Genomic DNA, 14,690 nt, shown 5'->3' on the forward strand with positions numbered 1-14,690 from the left:
TACTCACATGGTTTCTCCATTAGATTATGAGCTCCTGGAGAGCAGGGAGTTATCATACATACATACATATACATACATACATATATACATAATATGTATACATTTCTATAAATATAATATTTGCATAGTTTTTTACCTTTTTTGTATTTCTAGTATTTAGCACAGTAATAAGAGCACATAATAAGGGCTTTAAAAATGCTTATCGAGTGACTGGATGACTTAAATGGAGATGTAAGACTGGACTTTTTCAGGAGGTTTATAAGAGAAATAATCTCACATCAAGAAGTCTAGGCTGGAGCATAGAGGTGGGGATGAGCAGACAATTAGCAGGCAGAGCAGGAACTAGCAGGAAAGCCAGAACAGCTGTTCCTTACATGCTTTCATCCTGAAAGCCGGATTCCTGTCTCCCTTTAGCCAATCCAGGCCAGGAAGGATATTTGTAATTAAGTGTGGGGAGTTGTGGGGAGAGAAGAAGGGAAGGTTGGAACAGAAGCAAAGATAGTTCACTATTGAAATTTTCCTCTATTGTGGTACAGTTGGATGATCACTGGTTTGAAAGCCTAACTCGGCCAATTACCACCTGCCTGTCTTATCTATAAAATGAAGGGCTTGATCAATTAGGAGGCTATTACAATAGTAAAGAGAAGAAGTAATGGGAGAGGTGATTTCAGAGACTTAACCTTCATTTTTAAGTGGAGGAAATAAAAATGAATTAATAAAACAATAAGTAGCATCTATATAGCACTTCAAGGTTTGCAAAGCACTTCACAAATTTCTCATTTTATCCTCACAACAACTCTGAGACATAGATGCTATTATTATCCCCATTTTACAAATGAGAAAACTGAGACACACAGAGGTTAAATGACTTCGCCAGGGTCACACAGCTAGTAAGTGATGTAGGATCACCACCAGGTCAGTTCTCTATTCACTGTACCACCTAGCTACTTTCAATGAAAAAATAAAGTGAAAGGGTTAGACTAGATGACCTCCAGGGTACCTTCCAGTTCTTCTTCCTCTTTTTGTTTTATTTTTTGGAGACAATTGGGGTTAAGTGACTTGCCCTGAGTCACACAGCTATTAAGTGTCTGAGGCTGGATTTGAACTCAGGTCCTCTGACTCCAGGGTTGGTGCTCCAGTTCTAAATCTATGATCAGAGAAAATCAGAGTGGGGCAGACACCAAAAGGGCTATCTAGTCCAACTCAGACTTTCCCAAGAATGCCTGTCACAACCTTCCCTCCTAAAAAGGGTCAAATAGCCTTCTGTTGATGACCTCATGGGAGAAAACCACTCTACTTCGTATAGCTCTAGTTGTTAGAATGTTTTTTTCCTCACATGAGGCTTAAGTCTACCTCTTTAAAACTTCCCTTCCTGGAGAAAGAAAAAGATTAAAGGGTGGGATGGGATGGGGATAGGATGGAGGAAAATATGCAGTTAATCATAACTGTGGGAAAATTTTTATAGCTACTTTCTCCAATAAAAGTCTCATTTCTTAAATACAAAGAAAACAGTCAAATTTATAGTAATACAAGTCATTCCCCAATTGTACATGGTCAAAGAATATGAACAAACAGGTTTCAAATGAAGACATCAAAGCTATCTATAGTCATATGAAAAAATGCTCTAAGTCACTACTGATTAGAGAAATGCAAATTAAAACAACTTTGAGGTACCATCTCACCACTATCAGATTGGCTAATATGACAGAAAAGGAAAATGACAAATGTTGGAGGGAATGTGGGAAAATTGAGACACTAAAGCACTGTTGGTGGAGTTGTGAACTAATCCAACCATTCTGGAGAACAATTTGGAACTATATCAAAGGGCTATACAGCCCTTTGATCCAGCAATACAACTGCTAGGTCTGTATCCCAAAGAGATTTTTTTTAAAAAGTAAAGGACCTATTTATACAAAAATATTTATAGCAGCTCTTTTTGTGGTGGCAAAGAATTGGAAATTGAGGGGATGCCCATCAACTGGAGAATGGCTGAACAAGTTGTGATTGTAATAGAATACTATTGTGATATAAAAATGACAAGTAGTATGCTTTCAGAAAAACCTGGAAAGACTTATGTGAACTGATATAAAGTGAAGCGGCCAGAAACAGGAGAACAGTGTACATAATAACAGCAGTATTGTACGATGATCAACTGTGAATGTCTTAGCTATTCTCAGCAATGCAAATCCAAGACAATCCCAAAAGACTTAAGATGAAAAATGGTATCCACCTCTAGAGAAAGAACCAAAGGAGTCTGAATGCAGATCGAAACACACTTTTTTTTACTTTCTCCATTTTTCTTATTTTTTGTGTCCATGTTTTCTTTCACAACATGACTAATATGGAAATATGTTTTTCATGACTGTACTATATAAAATATACTAAATTGTTTGCCTTCTCAATGAGGGAGGAGGGGAAAGAGGAAGGGAAAGAATTTCAAACTCAAAATTTTTAAAAACAAAAGTTTAAAATTGTTTTTACATGTAATTGAAAAAAAAATATGAAAAAAAACTCCTCCTAGTTTTGTCCCTGGAGCCAAGAAGGACAAATCTAACCCTTGTGCCATTGTACTTTGGAAAGCGCACTAGATTTGGAGATAGAGAACATTGGTGCAAATCCTCTTCTGTCCTTAGAGCCTTCAGATTTGTTTATTTTTACTCTGATCAATGCAGTGACTAGGAATGATTCTAGAGGACTGATGATGAAGGATGTGAAAAGGGCATAGAAAACCTTGGAAATATGCCTAATAACCCTCATACAAATGACTGCAGAGGTAATAACTGTGATCTAATCAGGAACCATAACATTTACAGGAAATGGTTTGTTTGCTGGTTATAAATCCAGGGTCCTCACTAGGGTCAACCTTAAAGAAAGCCAGTAACTGCAAGTCTTGCATGATTTGATGAAGAATGCACTTTATATGAGAAGTTTTAGGCAGTGATAAGAGTAAGCAAAAATCTGTAAATCCCAGCCTCCCATTTTAAGGAGTTTGTGTACCTGGGAAGCAGGGTAGATGGAGGGGTCCTTCTGGCAGTAATCGCAATACAAGGCACTATAAGATAATACCAAGGTCTTGGAAAGGCAGCATGGCACAGTGAACAGGATTGGATTTAAACCCTGGTGTGCTAAAGCCAGCTCAAACAGGCTCACAAAAGCCAAATGTTAAATTTTCAGTGTGAGCATTTATACCTCAGAAATAGGCAAACACTACAAATCAGGGCTTGATTTATTGTTTTCTTGCTTATATGGACTTCAGAAAGTGATGAAAAGATGTTCATAATACAGATTAAACTTACAAGGATGTCATGATTTTTTTTCTGGAGTTCCAATTGTTAAATATTTTTCAGCACACCCCTCATCTGAACCCAGTCTCTGCCGTTTATTGCCTGTGTGACTTTGGGAAAGTCACTTAACCTCTTTGGACCTGTTTGCTCATCTGTAAAATGGAAGGGTTGGATTAATGATCTCCAGCTCAAGATCTGTGATCCTGCAACTTCTCACTGGGGTTTTATCAGGGAAGGATTCATGGAAAAGTTGGCATCTAAGTTGGGTCTTAAAAGATTTCCCTAAGTGGAGAAGGGCAGAGAAAGCTACATAAGCAGAGGTGAGAAAGCAAGAGGGTAGATGACACATTCACTTGAAGTGAGCCATTGAGAACAGGTTTCTATAAGGTTCTACTAGCACTGCATTTCATGTAATAGTTATTTATGAGCAATAGCCTAAGTGGGTAAGGACAGGAATAGAAATGATGTAGAGTGGAAGAGAATACACCAAAAATAAATACCAGCTGCTTCTCATTTTTCTTCAGTGGCATCTCTATTGCCCCTCCTAAAAAAAATATGATCTGACATTTTTATGACCTCTCTAAGGATTCACTTGGAGCTATAGCCCAAAGCTAAGTGAACATCAGGAAAAATTTACAGAAGACATGGTTCTGAGCACCTAAATAATGATACCTCCCTGTCCTTGTGAGGTTCTTCCTCTACAGAATTAGTGGAGCACTCACTTATATTTAGTGACAAACTCAAATGGATCTGTGGTCTCATAGATTTGGGAATTTCCTGAAACAATGCAGTTCTTAAACAATCCATGCCTACCTATCACATCAGCTCTTTCTTGCCCACATCCTCCTAAAAGTTCACAACAGAGCATTCACCCAACATGCTGAGGCTTTCCTTCCTCCCAATGTTGCAAGGGTTCCAATGGAGCACACTGGCTCTCCCCTTGTCGTCCCTTGCTCTTGCGACATAACCAGCCCAGCTTTTCCTTCTCTCATGTAATTTCTTCATTTCATCTTTTACTCTGGTTATTCTTCAAAGTTCCTTGTTGGCTGTATATTGCAACCTGCTTGTATCCACCATGTGCTGTCCCGTTGCTGTCTGTGTGATACAGTGTGTGTTACTGTGTGAGAATAAATATAGACTATCTTAGTTCTTCAGAGTTAGTCCTCAACTACTCACCCTCTTTTACTTCACATATCCAGTAAATTGTCAAATCATTCCATTTCTACCTCTAAAACATCTCTTGCATCTGATCCCTGACTCACACAGTTTCTATCAAGATGGGGAAGTTGTGGCCTCAACACCACATGTGACCCTCTAGGTCCTCAGGTGTGGCCTTTTGATTGAGTCCAAGTTTTACAGAACAAATGCTTTTATTAAGGATTGGTTCTGTGAAGTTTGCATCCAGGCCGCACTTGAAGACCTAGAGGGCCACATGTGACCTCAAGGCTGCAGATTCCCCAGCCCTGGTAGGCCCTCATCACCTCTCACCTGTATTATTGCACCAGGCTCCCCAAGGGTCTTCCTGCCTGAAGTCCCTCACTATTTCACTCCATACTACTTACTGTTGACAAAATGATTTTCTAGAGCTAACCATGCCAATACTCTACTCAATCAACTCTTGTGCCTTAATGCTTTTAGGACAAAATACGAGCTTTTCCATTTAAAACCCCTACAAAGCCTTGTCCCACCCATCTCTCCAGCATCATCGAACATTCCTTCTCCTCCTGTGTTCTGTAACCAAGCCAAACCATCCTTCTTTCTACACCTCATATACTACTTTTGCTTTAGCCATCACTCATGCCTGGAATGTTCTTTCCTCTTACCTCCAACTCAAAGAATCCCTGTCCTTTCAAGATGCAGCTCAAACAGAACCTTCTACAGGATTCAACCAACTGTACTACCTTCTCTCCTAATTACTTGCCACATCCATTAGTGTAAAAGCATCTTGAGAATAAGGATTATTTTATTCTTTGTATTTGCATGGTATCTGGCAAGAAGTAGATACTTAATCACTTGAATGATACATAAACACTGATAAAATATCAGTCTGAAAAAGTTAGGCCTTTGTTTTCATGAGTTACTTGGAGCCAGTAAGAGAGTTTTTCAGTTTCCTAAAACCAACCCCACTCACTCATCTCTTTATCAACTCTGAGCCCAGCTCAGTGTCCAAGATTTTATCCCTTTTAAATTTAATTTCATTTTACTTGGCCCAATATTCTAACTTTTTAGATCATAGGATCTTAGATATGAGCTAGAAAAGACTTTAGATGGCATCTTGCCCAAACCTTTCATTTTACAGAATAGGAAACTGAGGTCCAGAGAAACTAAACAACTGTCCAAAGTCACAGAGGTAGATCTTATAATCCATTTTTTTTTTGCTGAAACATGGACTGCTTGGAGGGAAGTTATAGATATTAGTACACAATCCGACATCTTCTAAGGAAAGGTGCTCTTTAAATTTGTCCTATTGCTTTAACAATACACAGTGAATATATATAGATTAGTTGGTTCAGCTCAATGAAGAAATGAGAAAGACATCAGAGTGATTCCTTTTGGGGGCTTGTATACATATGCTTGGGTTCATTTTCCCCTTTAGTAGATATAAAACTACTTAGTTACGTGCAAAAGCACTTGCTTTATGGTGATCCTTCCTTTCAAAATAGGGAAATTGGCTTCGAAGATACATAGGGCTCTTTCAAGTGCCAGGATTTCAGGATTGGAATTAACTGAAATGTTCAATGAATTGTTAAAAAAAAAAAATTTCCTCAGTGTAAACAAGAAAATGTGTTATGTCCTTTTTGCTTCCTTTCAGGTGAAAGTGGGAGGAAATCAAAATTCACCTGGGAACATGTTGATACTACTGAAAGTGGATTTTTAGAGGAACATAATTGATTCCATTTTGTGCTATATTTGCTGTTATTTTATAAATGTGCTGAACGTCTCCTTCAGTACCTCCCTTCCCCCAATCACTTTAAGATTATAAAAGAAAGCTTATAGGACTTGGAATAGTTCCAGAAACTCATTCACTTCTCCTTATTGTACTTACTAAGGCACATAGTAAGAGTTTAACAAATATTAATTAACTGACTGATGATTGGATCTGGTATAAAGGACTATGCTAAAGGCCTTTGCAACAGCTTAAGCATCTCTTTTCTTTTGCTAAAAATGTACCTATTCCTATCTGAGGTTTCCCAAACTCTGGGTCATGTAGCTCAGGAGAAGAGACTATATATGTCATCTGTGGAATAGTAACACACACATGTCCATCACCCACTGATGGTGTGTCTCACACTCGAGTGAATAAATGAACTGTTGCATACTATCCATCAGTAACCTGTTCTGGCTTATTCATGCAGTGGCTAGCAAGAACCACAAAAATTCTTGCAACAGTACTATGCTCTGGAAGTAGTATGCTTTTCTTTTCTTTTCTTTTTTTGAATGGAAGAGGCTTTTCCTAATGCCATCTTCCTCCCTACTTTCCTCTCTTGATATTAGTTTGTGTATTAGTACATATCTTGTATTTATTTGTTACATGTTTTACCCACCCCTCCCCATACCTACTCCAGAAAGTATAAGTTCCTTGAAGGTAGAAACTTTTTTTTTCTTCTAACTAGCTTCAGCAATCAGTACAGGACATTGAACACAGCAAGGGCTTAATAAATGCCTGTTAAATCAAATTTAATTGAATTGATAGGTAATTCATAATGAACAGGGATTAGGTAGGGATTAGGTAAGACCCAACTGCAGTAACAGAAGCAGAAGTGTAATTGATAGAACACTGAACTTGGAGTCAGGAAAACTTGGGTTCAAATCCTCCTTCAAATCTGGGACTTACTAGCTGTGTGACCATTGTCAAGTCACTTACCTCTCACCCTCAGTTTCCTTATGTGTAAAATGGACATGATGAGAACTGCAATACTTTTTTGATAAGATTGTTGTAAAGCTCAGTTAAGATAATGCATGTGAAACAATTTGCAAACCTTTGAGTGGTACATAAAGGTGAGTTATTATTACCCCCACAAATCTCCTCTTGTCCGTTTCCAATACAATGACTGCCATACCTAATCTCGTTGCCATGGGTAACATCCCAGGACTTTCTTGAGTGAGGACAATTGGTTTGATTCTTCTAGTTCTGTCCATGGAATTTAAGCATGGCCCTGCCTTTTGCACATATGGAAAGAGAACCAGGAGACATGGCTTGTCCCCTTCCCTCATACAATCTTGATTTTCTGTCTTCAACTATGTTCTTGATTTTTCACGTCTATCTTCAAATCCTGCCTTTCTGCTTGAATTATCACAAGAGCACAGAACCAGACCTCGTATGAGCCACAGAGTTCAACCTCTCTCATTTCGCAGATAAGGAACCTAAAGCCCCAGCATGTTAAACAATTTACCCAAGGGCACCCAGGTTGGGCAGCTGTTTGCCCAAGGGCACATGGGTAGAAAAGGGCAGAACCAGGATCAGAACCTAGGTCTTCTGGCTCCAAGTGTGACAGCCTGCTCCCAAGAATACGGCTGTCTTTTGTCCTCCTCCCTATTTAATGGCACTGGTACCTTTGGTTTCCCCATTGATAGGATGTAATACTTTGTAACACTATAAAAACTCCACCAAGAGAAAAAAAGAAAAAGTTGGAAAATTATCTGGACAATCAGGCTAGCACTCTTGTTATTGAAGATAATGATGTTAAGGTTTAGCCCAAACAGCTCAGAACAGGATTTCTTATTGATTGATGCTCAGCATTACTCTGTCCTGCACTTCATTGAAATCTTTAGAAAGAATATTAGATTACTGGTTTGAGATCCCTTGGGGGCAAACAGCAAGAAGCTCACTCAAAATTTATGCAGCAAATCCCTGCTTTTGGGAAACATACACGGGAAAATGTAACCAGAACAGGTACTTCTTTATCTTTGTACACAAGGCCCAGTACAGAATTAGAAGCTAACGGTGTAATGTGGCTAGAGTGGGGGCTAGAGGAAGTCATGAAGACCTCTAGAGTCAAAGACCACCTCCGATATTATTATCAGTTTGTGGCTATTATAGTTATATATAGTTATTATATGTACATATAGGTATAAATATAGTTATAGTGTTATGTATTTATATATAGTTATTAGTTTGTGGCTATTATAGTTATATATAGTTATTACATAGATAGAGTTATATATATATATATATATGTATATATATATATATATATATATATATATATATATATATATATACATACACACACATACACACACACACACACACACACACACATAGTTGTTAGTTTGTGGCTATTAACTTCTCCAGTCTTATTTTCTTTATCTGTAATGAAAGGAGAAGAAGGCCTGCTGCACTTACCTCACAGGGCTATTAGGCAGATAACAAAGAAATAATGGATAAAAAGTGCTTTGCCTGAGAGTCAGAGATGGCTGGGCTTATGTTCCCCTGCCTGTCATGCATAGGCGCCACCTATGAGATGGAATCACAGCTCCACTCAACACCTCTACACCAAAACTATTTTTGTTATCTAATTCATCAAATTATTTTATATTTAATTAAACACTACAGCTTATGTGTTGAAAGAACCCAACAGATTTGGATTCTTCACTCATGTGACAAAGTGGGTGGCAGGGAGGGGCACAAGATGGAGAGACAAAGAGAGACAGGCTGGCAAGCAGTCAGAGACAGAGAGAGGTGAAGAGCTAAAGAAAGGAAGAGAAAGAGAGAGAGGAGAGACAAGGAGAGAGAGGGAGAGATAGAGAGAGACAAGGAGATAGAGAGACAGAGACAGAGAAGGGAGAGAGAAAGAGACAAGAGGGAGAGAGGGAGGTGGGAAGGGAAGAAGGGAAGAGAGGGGAAAGGAGAGGGAGAGAAAGAGGAGAAAGGGACAGAGAGATAGGGAAACAGAGACAAGCAGAGAAACAGACAGAGACAGGGAAAGAGACAGGTGGGCAGGCAGACAGAGAGAGGGAGAGAGAGAGAAGAAAACCAGGGACAGAGAGGGAGAGAGAGAAAATAGGATGCACATTTATTGCTTGCTATGTGCCAGTCACCGCTAAGCACAAGGGATACAAATACAAGCAAGCAAGATATGACCTCGCCTCAACAAGCTTACATTTTAATAAAAGAAAGCAAAATTCAAAGTTTTATTAGGTTCTTCTCTTATGAGGACATAAAAAAAAACATCACAAGGATAAACTTGTTATAGCTTCCTTTTTATGAAGCATGAATTGCCTGTTACTATTTTGGCATTCCTTTCTATGTGGACTGTTCACAATGATGAGGATATTGATTACAATATTAATAAAAGCAGCAAGTTACTTTTATGACATTAAGGTTTACAAGGAATTTTCTTCCCAAATAACCACATGAGGAAGGCAGTATGTGGATTCTTAACCTCATTTTACAGAGAGATAACTTAAGTGATCATGGTCATGCAGCTTGTGAGTATCAGAGCTGAGATTTGAACACAGGCCTCTTGACTCTCGTCAGTCAGTAGATAAACATTTATTAAGCACCTACTGTGTGCTAACCATTGTGTTAAGCACTGGAAATACAAAGAAAAGCAGTCTACACTCAGTACTTTTCCCTCTACATTATTTTGCTGTTCATTAGTAATGACAACACACATTTCTACAGCACATTAACGTTTACAAAGCACTTTCCTATAACAACTGTATGAAGACCTAGTATAAGCATCAAGTATTCCTTGCTCCATTTTTACAGATGAAAATATTAAGGCTCAGAATTAAGCTTAAGATAACATAAGGTAATGGCAGAGGCCATGTTCAAACCAAGGCTTCCTCATTACAGGGTCAGTTCTCTTGCCTAAAGAAAGAAAAGGGAATAAATACCTAAAATTTGTTCTCACTTCTCGATTTGCAAAGCAGTTTATATATTATCTCATTTAATAAGAAAATAACCTCATGAGGTAGGTGCTATTATTATCCCCATTTTAGAGCTGAGGAAATTAAGGCAGAGAGCTGTAACTTGCCCGGGTCACACAGCCAGTATGTGACTGAGGCAGGACTGACTCCAGGTCCAGCGCTCTACCCACTGAGCCAATACCTGGACCTGGAAGAAGGGTTGTTGATGTTTGTTGTTGCTGTTACTGCTGCTGCTGTCGCTGATAACAATGCCAGTGATGGTGGTGGTGGCCCTGACAATGGTCATGTTATTTAAGCAATGGAACCTTGTTGTTTTTGTTTTTGTTCTTTTTTCAGGCTAGATTTTTACTGGACTCAGTTTCATTTCTAGGATTTAAGGAGCATCAGGAAAAGCATCTCCAACAGTAGAGCCAGACTTCACTATAATTTTCAGTGAGCTTACTATCTCTAGGCCCCAGGTATTCCAAAAGCATAAATTTTCACAGCCCCTCAGCAGTAGGATAATTCATGAGTACCCATTGTAAAAATGGAGAGAAGAGCTAAACTGGGCTAAGGGCAGGAGAGTCACATAAGGACAGAGATCTGATCTTCTCCCTACCCCCGACCCCCGACACCAGTCGATTGTACAGATCTCTTGTCCTCTTCCTCTCCTCCACTCCTGCCCCTGGAGAAGACACTGAGCTGAACTAGGGAGACTGGGCCAAGCTGGGGTAGGCTATAGTTTACAGCACCCCAAATAACCCCTGAAGGGTTAACTCAAGACCTGGAAACCTAGACTACAACACGTGTGCCACAGCAGCATTGGATAAATAAAAAACATCATTTTTAGTCAATCACCAGGCAGTTAGGTGGCACAGTGAATATACACTGAACCCAGAATCAGGAAGACCTGAGTTCAAATACAGCCTCAGACACTTATTAGCTATATGTAAGCAAGTCACTTTACCTCTGTTTGCCTCAGTGTCCTCATCTGTAAAATGGGGATAATAATGGCCCTTAACTCTCAGGGATGTTGTGAGAATAAAACAAGATAATGTTTGTAAAGGCTTTTCAAAACCTTAAGGTGGCTATACAAATGCTAGTTATTACTATCGTCACCCTGGGCCAAACTGCTAAGTAGGCAAAGTTCTCAGTCTTTCCATTTTCCTCTTCCTCTCTCCTGACGTCAACCCTCTCAAGCTTATGCTCCCTCAGAACATTTTGTAGTTCAAAATACCCAATATTCAGAAATTTCTAAATCATCGCCTTCTTCTCCACCCCACCCCATTTTTCTCTGCTTGTTTGGCACTTCATAGACATAGCACCATTTTCTCATTGTAGCAAAAGTGATTGGAAAATAGGTATGAAGCATTTTGAGAGCTCCAAATGAACTACTAAAAGCTGCCACATATGTTAAATTCTACAAGGCAGGAAGCATGTGTGTGATGAGGCGATCAAAGGGGCTGTGGAGGTTGACACTAACTTGTATCTATGTCACATTGGAACGGTCTCTAACCAACCGGGGTCTCATTTCCTCGTTTGTAAAAGGAGTGACATAGTTTAGATGACCTCTTAAAGTTCTTCTACCTTTAAATCTATGATCTTATGGTCCTAAGATAAGGCTCCTTTTCAAAATCATACAATCTAGCTGTCATATTGTAGACAGGATCCCTGTTTTATCTGAAGTTTAGACTGGACAACTTCTGGAGTCCTTTCCAATTCAGAGATTCTATATAATCTCCTTTCTACCCTTCACCCCCATTGTAACACTATGTCCCAACTATTTTAAACATAAAGGACCAAATGCACATGATTTGAGAATAAGTTGCCTGTTTAAAGATGCTGGGTTTGTTTGTTGATTTAGTTGGAGTGGCAGCATTGCAGAGGTTCTGTCAGAAGATAAAAATTCCAAAGCTTGCTTTTTTGTGTGTGCAAGTGGTACAAGAAAAAGATACAAGAAAAAAAAATCAGTCAATGAATGGTGTCTCTGGGATGTATTTTAACATCTCTCATCAAATTCCTCTTTTCCTCAGTGCCTTGTAACTTCCATGGCTCTGAATTAAACAAGTCTTTTTAAAAAATATTTTTTAATGTTTTATTGATGTCTTTTTCTTTTGTATTGTTATCATTTCAGGATCTTCCTCCTGCTATCACTTTAGATTGAACCCTCTTTTATTACACAGAAAAACAAATAAGCAAAAGACCTGCCATATATCTGACAGTGTAAACAATACTCTGCCCCGGTGGTCCCTTGCCTCTCTGACTCAAAGAGGAACATGTAGAGGGATATGTTGGTAAATGTTTAACAACCAGTTCCTGGTGGAGGTGGGGAGAGGTAGCGGAAAGTGGGCAGGGGTTGTCGACCTAACACACTTTTAGGTTTAAAATGCATTATTAACATTTTCTTCATCACTTTCATAAGTCCAGATAATCAACAAAACAATAAATCAAGCCCTGATTCATAGCATTCGTTCATTTCTGATAGTGTAAACACTCACCACAAAAATTTAATAATCAGCTCTACTGACTCTAGCTCACCTCTAGAAAACCATTTCATTATCTGTTTCCCTACACCATTATCGGGTTTTCAGTTGCCCATTTTAGTGATCTTTTCATTGCCACAGTCATCATGTATGCTATGACAGCTGTCCACCATGCCTAGAATGTTCTCCTTCTGACCTCAGACTCTTAGGATCCTTGGCTTCCTTTGAGATTCAAATTCAAGGTATCCATCCTGCAAGAGGCCTTTGCTGATTCCCTCTCTTTCTCTACCTCCACCTGCTAGCCCCCTCCAAGGTACCTACTATCTACTCTGTACTTGTCTTGTAGATACTGATTTATGTATGTGCTGGCTCCCGAGAAGAAGGGCAAGGGCAGAGACTGCTTAGCACAGTTCCTGGAACATAGTAGGCACTTAGTAAATGCTTGTTGAGCGACTAACTGCTTGATTGATTTGATTGATTGTCAAGACACACACACACACACACACAACACACACACACACACACACACCATCCAAGCAAGGAAACAGATTTTAGTCAAGAGACAAAACATAAGAGAGTACTCATGGTCTAATAATCAAGCACACGGGCTATAGAGAGTTGATTTCAACAGCAACCCATTGGCTTTTGTCTCTTCTTCTATAACATCATCAGGAGGGCACACTATGGTTGGAAAATATTTTGGTTTGCTTGTTTTATAACAGTGGTGACATTGAGCCATGAACATTCTCTTGCCTGCTGTCCTTGTTACCAATAGCCATTCCCTTAAAAGTGACTGGCCTTGAAGGTATAATTCATCTAGTCATATTATTTCCTAACTGTGCTCCCTTCTTATATCATATTTGCTAAGGCAACTCTGCCTGCTCCATTTTCTTTTACCGGCACTCTCTGCATTCTCGGTCCTCAACATTATCATCTGGTATCTGCCAGAAATAAACATTTTCCCAAACACATCTATAACACTTATGTGGAAGCAGAAACAAAAACAGAGACATCAGAATGAACTGCCTTACCTTGTACAAATGAGATACCCAGAGCTGAGGCCATGAAAATGACGTGAAGGAACACTTCATTTTTATACATGACTGGAGATGTCTTCATATCAGATGCATATCAGGAGGGTGCATATGAGTCACTTCGTGCCCCAAGCTCTTCACTGGTGGCTCTGGTTGCATGCCTCAGCTGAGGCTCAGGAGTACAGACAACTGAGAAAAGAGAGGCAGTAAAGAGGGAAATAGGAAGAGTTCAGGTGCTTCAGGGGTAACACAAACAAACAGAAATAGCATGGCACTCTCTCCTGTGGTTTTAGCTGCTTCTCAAAGCTAATGCTCATTTTCAAAAGCTCCCACCTGCAAAGCAGATTCAGCACATGACTTACTTCTTTCCTCTCAGCTACTTTTTAATCTTACTTTGAAGTTTTCTTAGTTTTGTTAGTGAAATGAAGTGATAAAGCTTTAAAGAAATCTATATGATTTCAAACTTTAGGTTGAGATTTTTAATCTAAGAAAGATCAGGAAATATAAGTTGAAGAATCCTCCCCCCATTTTCACTACTGCAACCTGTGCTTCTGAAACAGCTTCCATTTGATAGCCTCGTTGGTTTTTTGTTTTGCTTTGTTTTGGGTTGTTGTTGTTGTTGTCTTTTTTCCCCCCCAAACGTCAGGTCGTTAACACATACCTGAAATATATACTTGATAAATGATAGTATCACTGCCAGTGGAAGAAGTAAACAATTAAGTGGGTTATAAATTGTGGTAAATCAAATGATGGGAAGTACTTCCTTGGCTGGAAATCAAATCAATATAATAACAACCTCCTTGCTATTGATATTCAGCAGTTTCAATTATATCTGACCCTTTGTGACTCCATTGGGACTTTCTTGGTAGAGATACTGGAGTGGTTTACCATTTCCTCCTCCAGCTCATTTTACAGATGAGGAAACTGAGGTAGAGTTAAGTTACTTGCCTAAAGTCACATAGCTAGTAAGTATCTGAGGCTGGACTTAAACTCAGGCCTTCCTGACTCCAGGCTGGGTACTCTATCCACTGTAT

The 14,690-nt window shown here is 39.2% G+C and overlaps 1 protein-coding gene across 2 annotated transcripts in view; it reads right to left on the reverse strand.

Annotated features, from left to right (window-relative positions):
- The window catches only part of BTLA (B and T lymphocyte associated), a 56,782-nt gene extending 42,785 nt beyond the window's left edge, over positions 1-13,997 (reverse strand). Inside the window, exon 1 of one of the 2 annotated variants that reach the window (XM_021007174.2) lies at positions 13,654-13,997. In XM_021007174.2, coding sequence (XP_020862833.1) covers positions 13,654-13,741 — 88 coding nt within the window. In that variant the 5' untranslated portion in view covers positions 13,742-13,997. The remainder of the gene's footprint in view (positions 1-13,653) is intronic. The other variant, XM_021007173.2, reaches the window with a different exon arrangement.
- Between the last annotated feature and the right edge of the window lie 693 nt (positions 13,998-14,690).

The sequence above is a fragment of the Phascolarctos cinereus genome, unplaced genomic scaffold (assembly GCF_003287225.1).
Source record: "Phascolarctos cinereus isolate Bilbo 61053 unplaced genomic scaffold, phaCin_HiC Scaffold_726;HRSCAF=1367, whole genome shotgun sequence".
Taxonomy (NCBI): Eukaryota; Metazoa; Chordata; class Mammalia; order Diprotodontia; family Phascolarctidae; genus Phascolarctos; species Phascolarctos cinereus.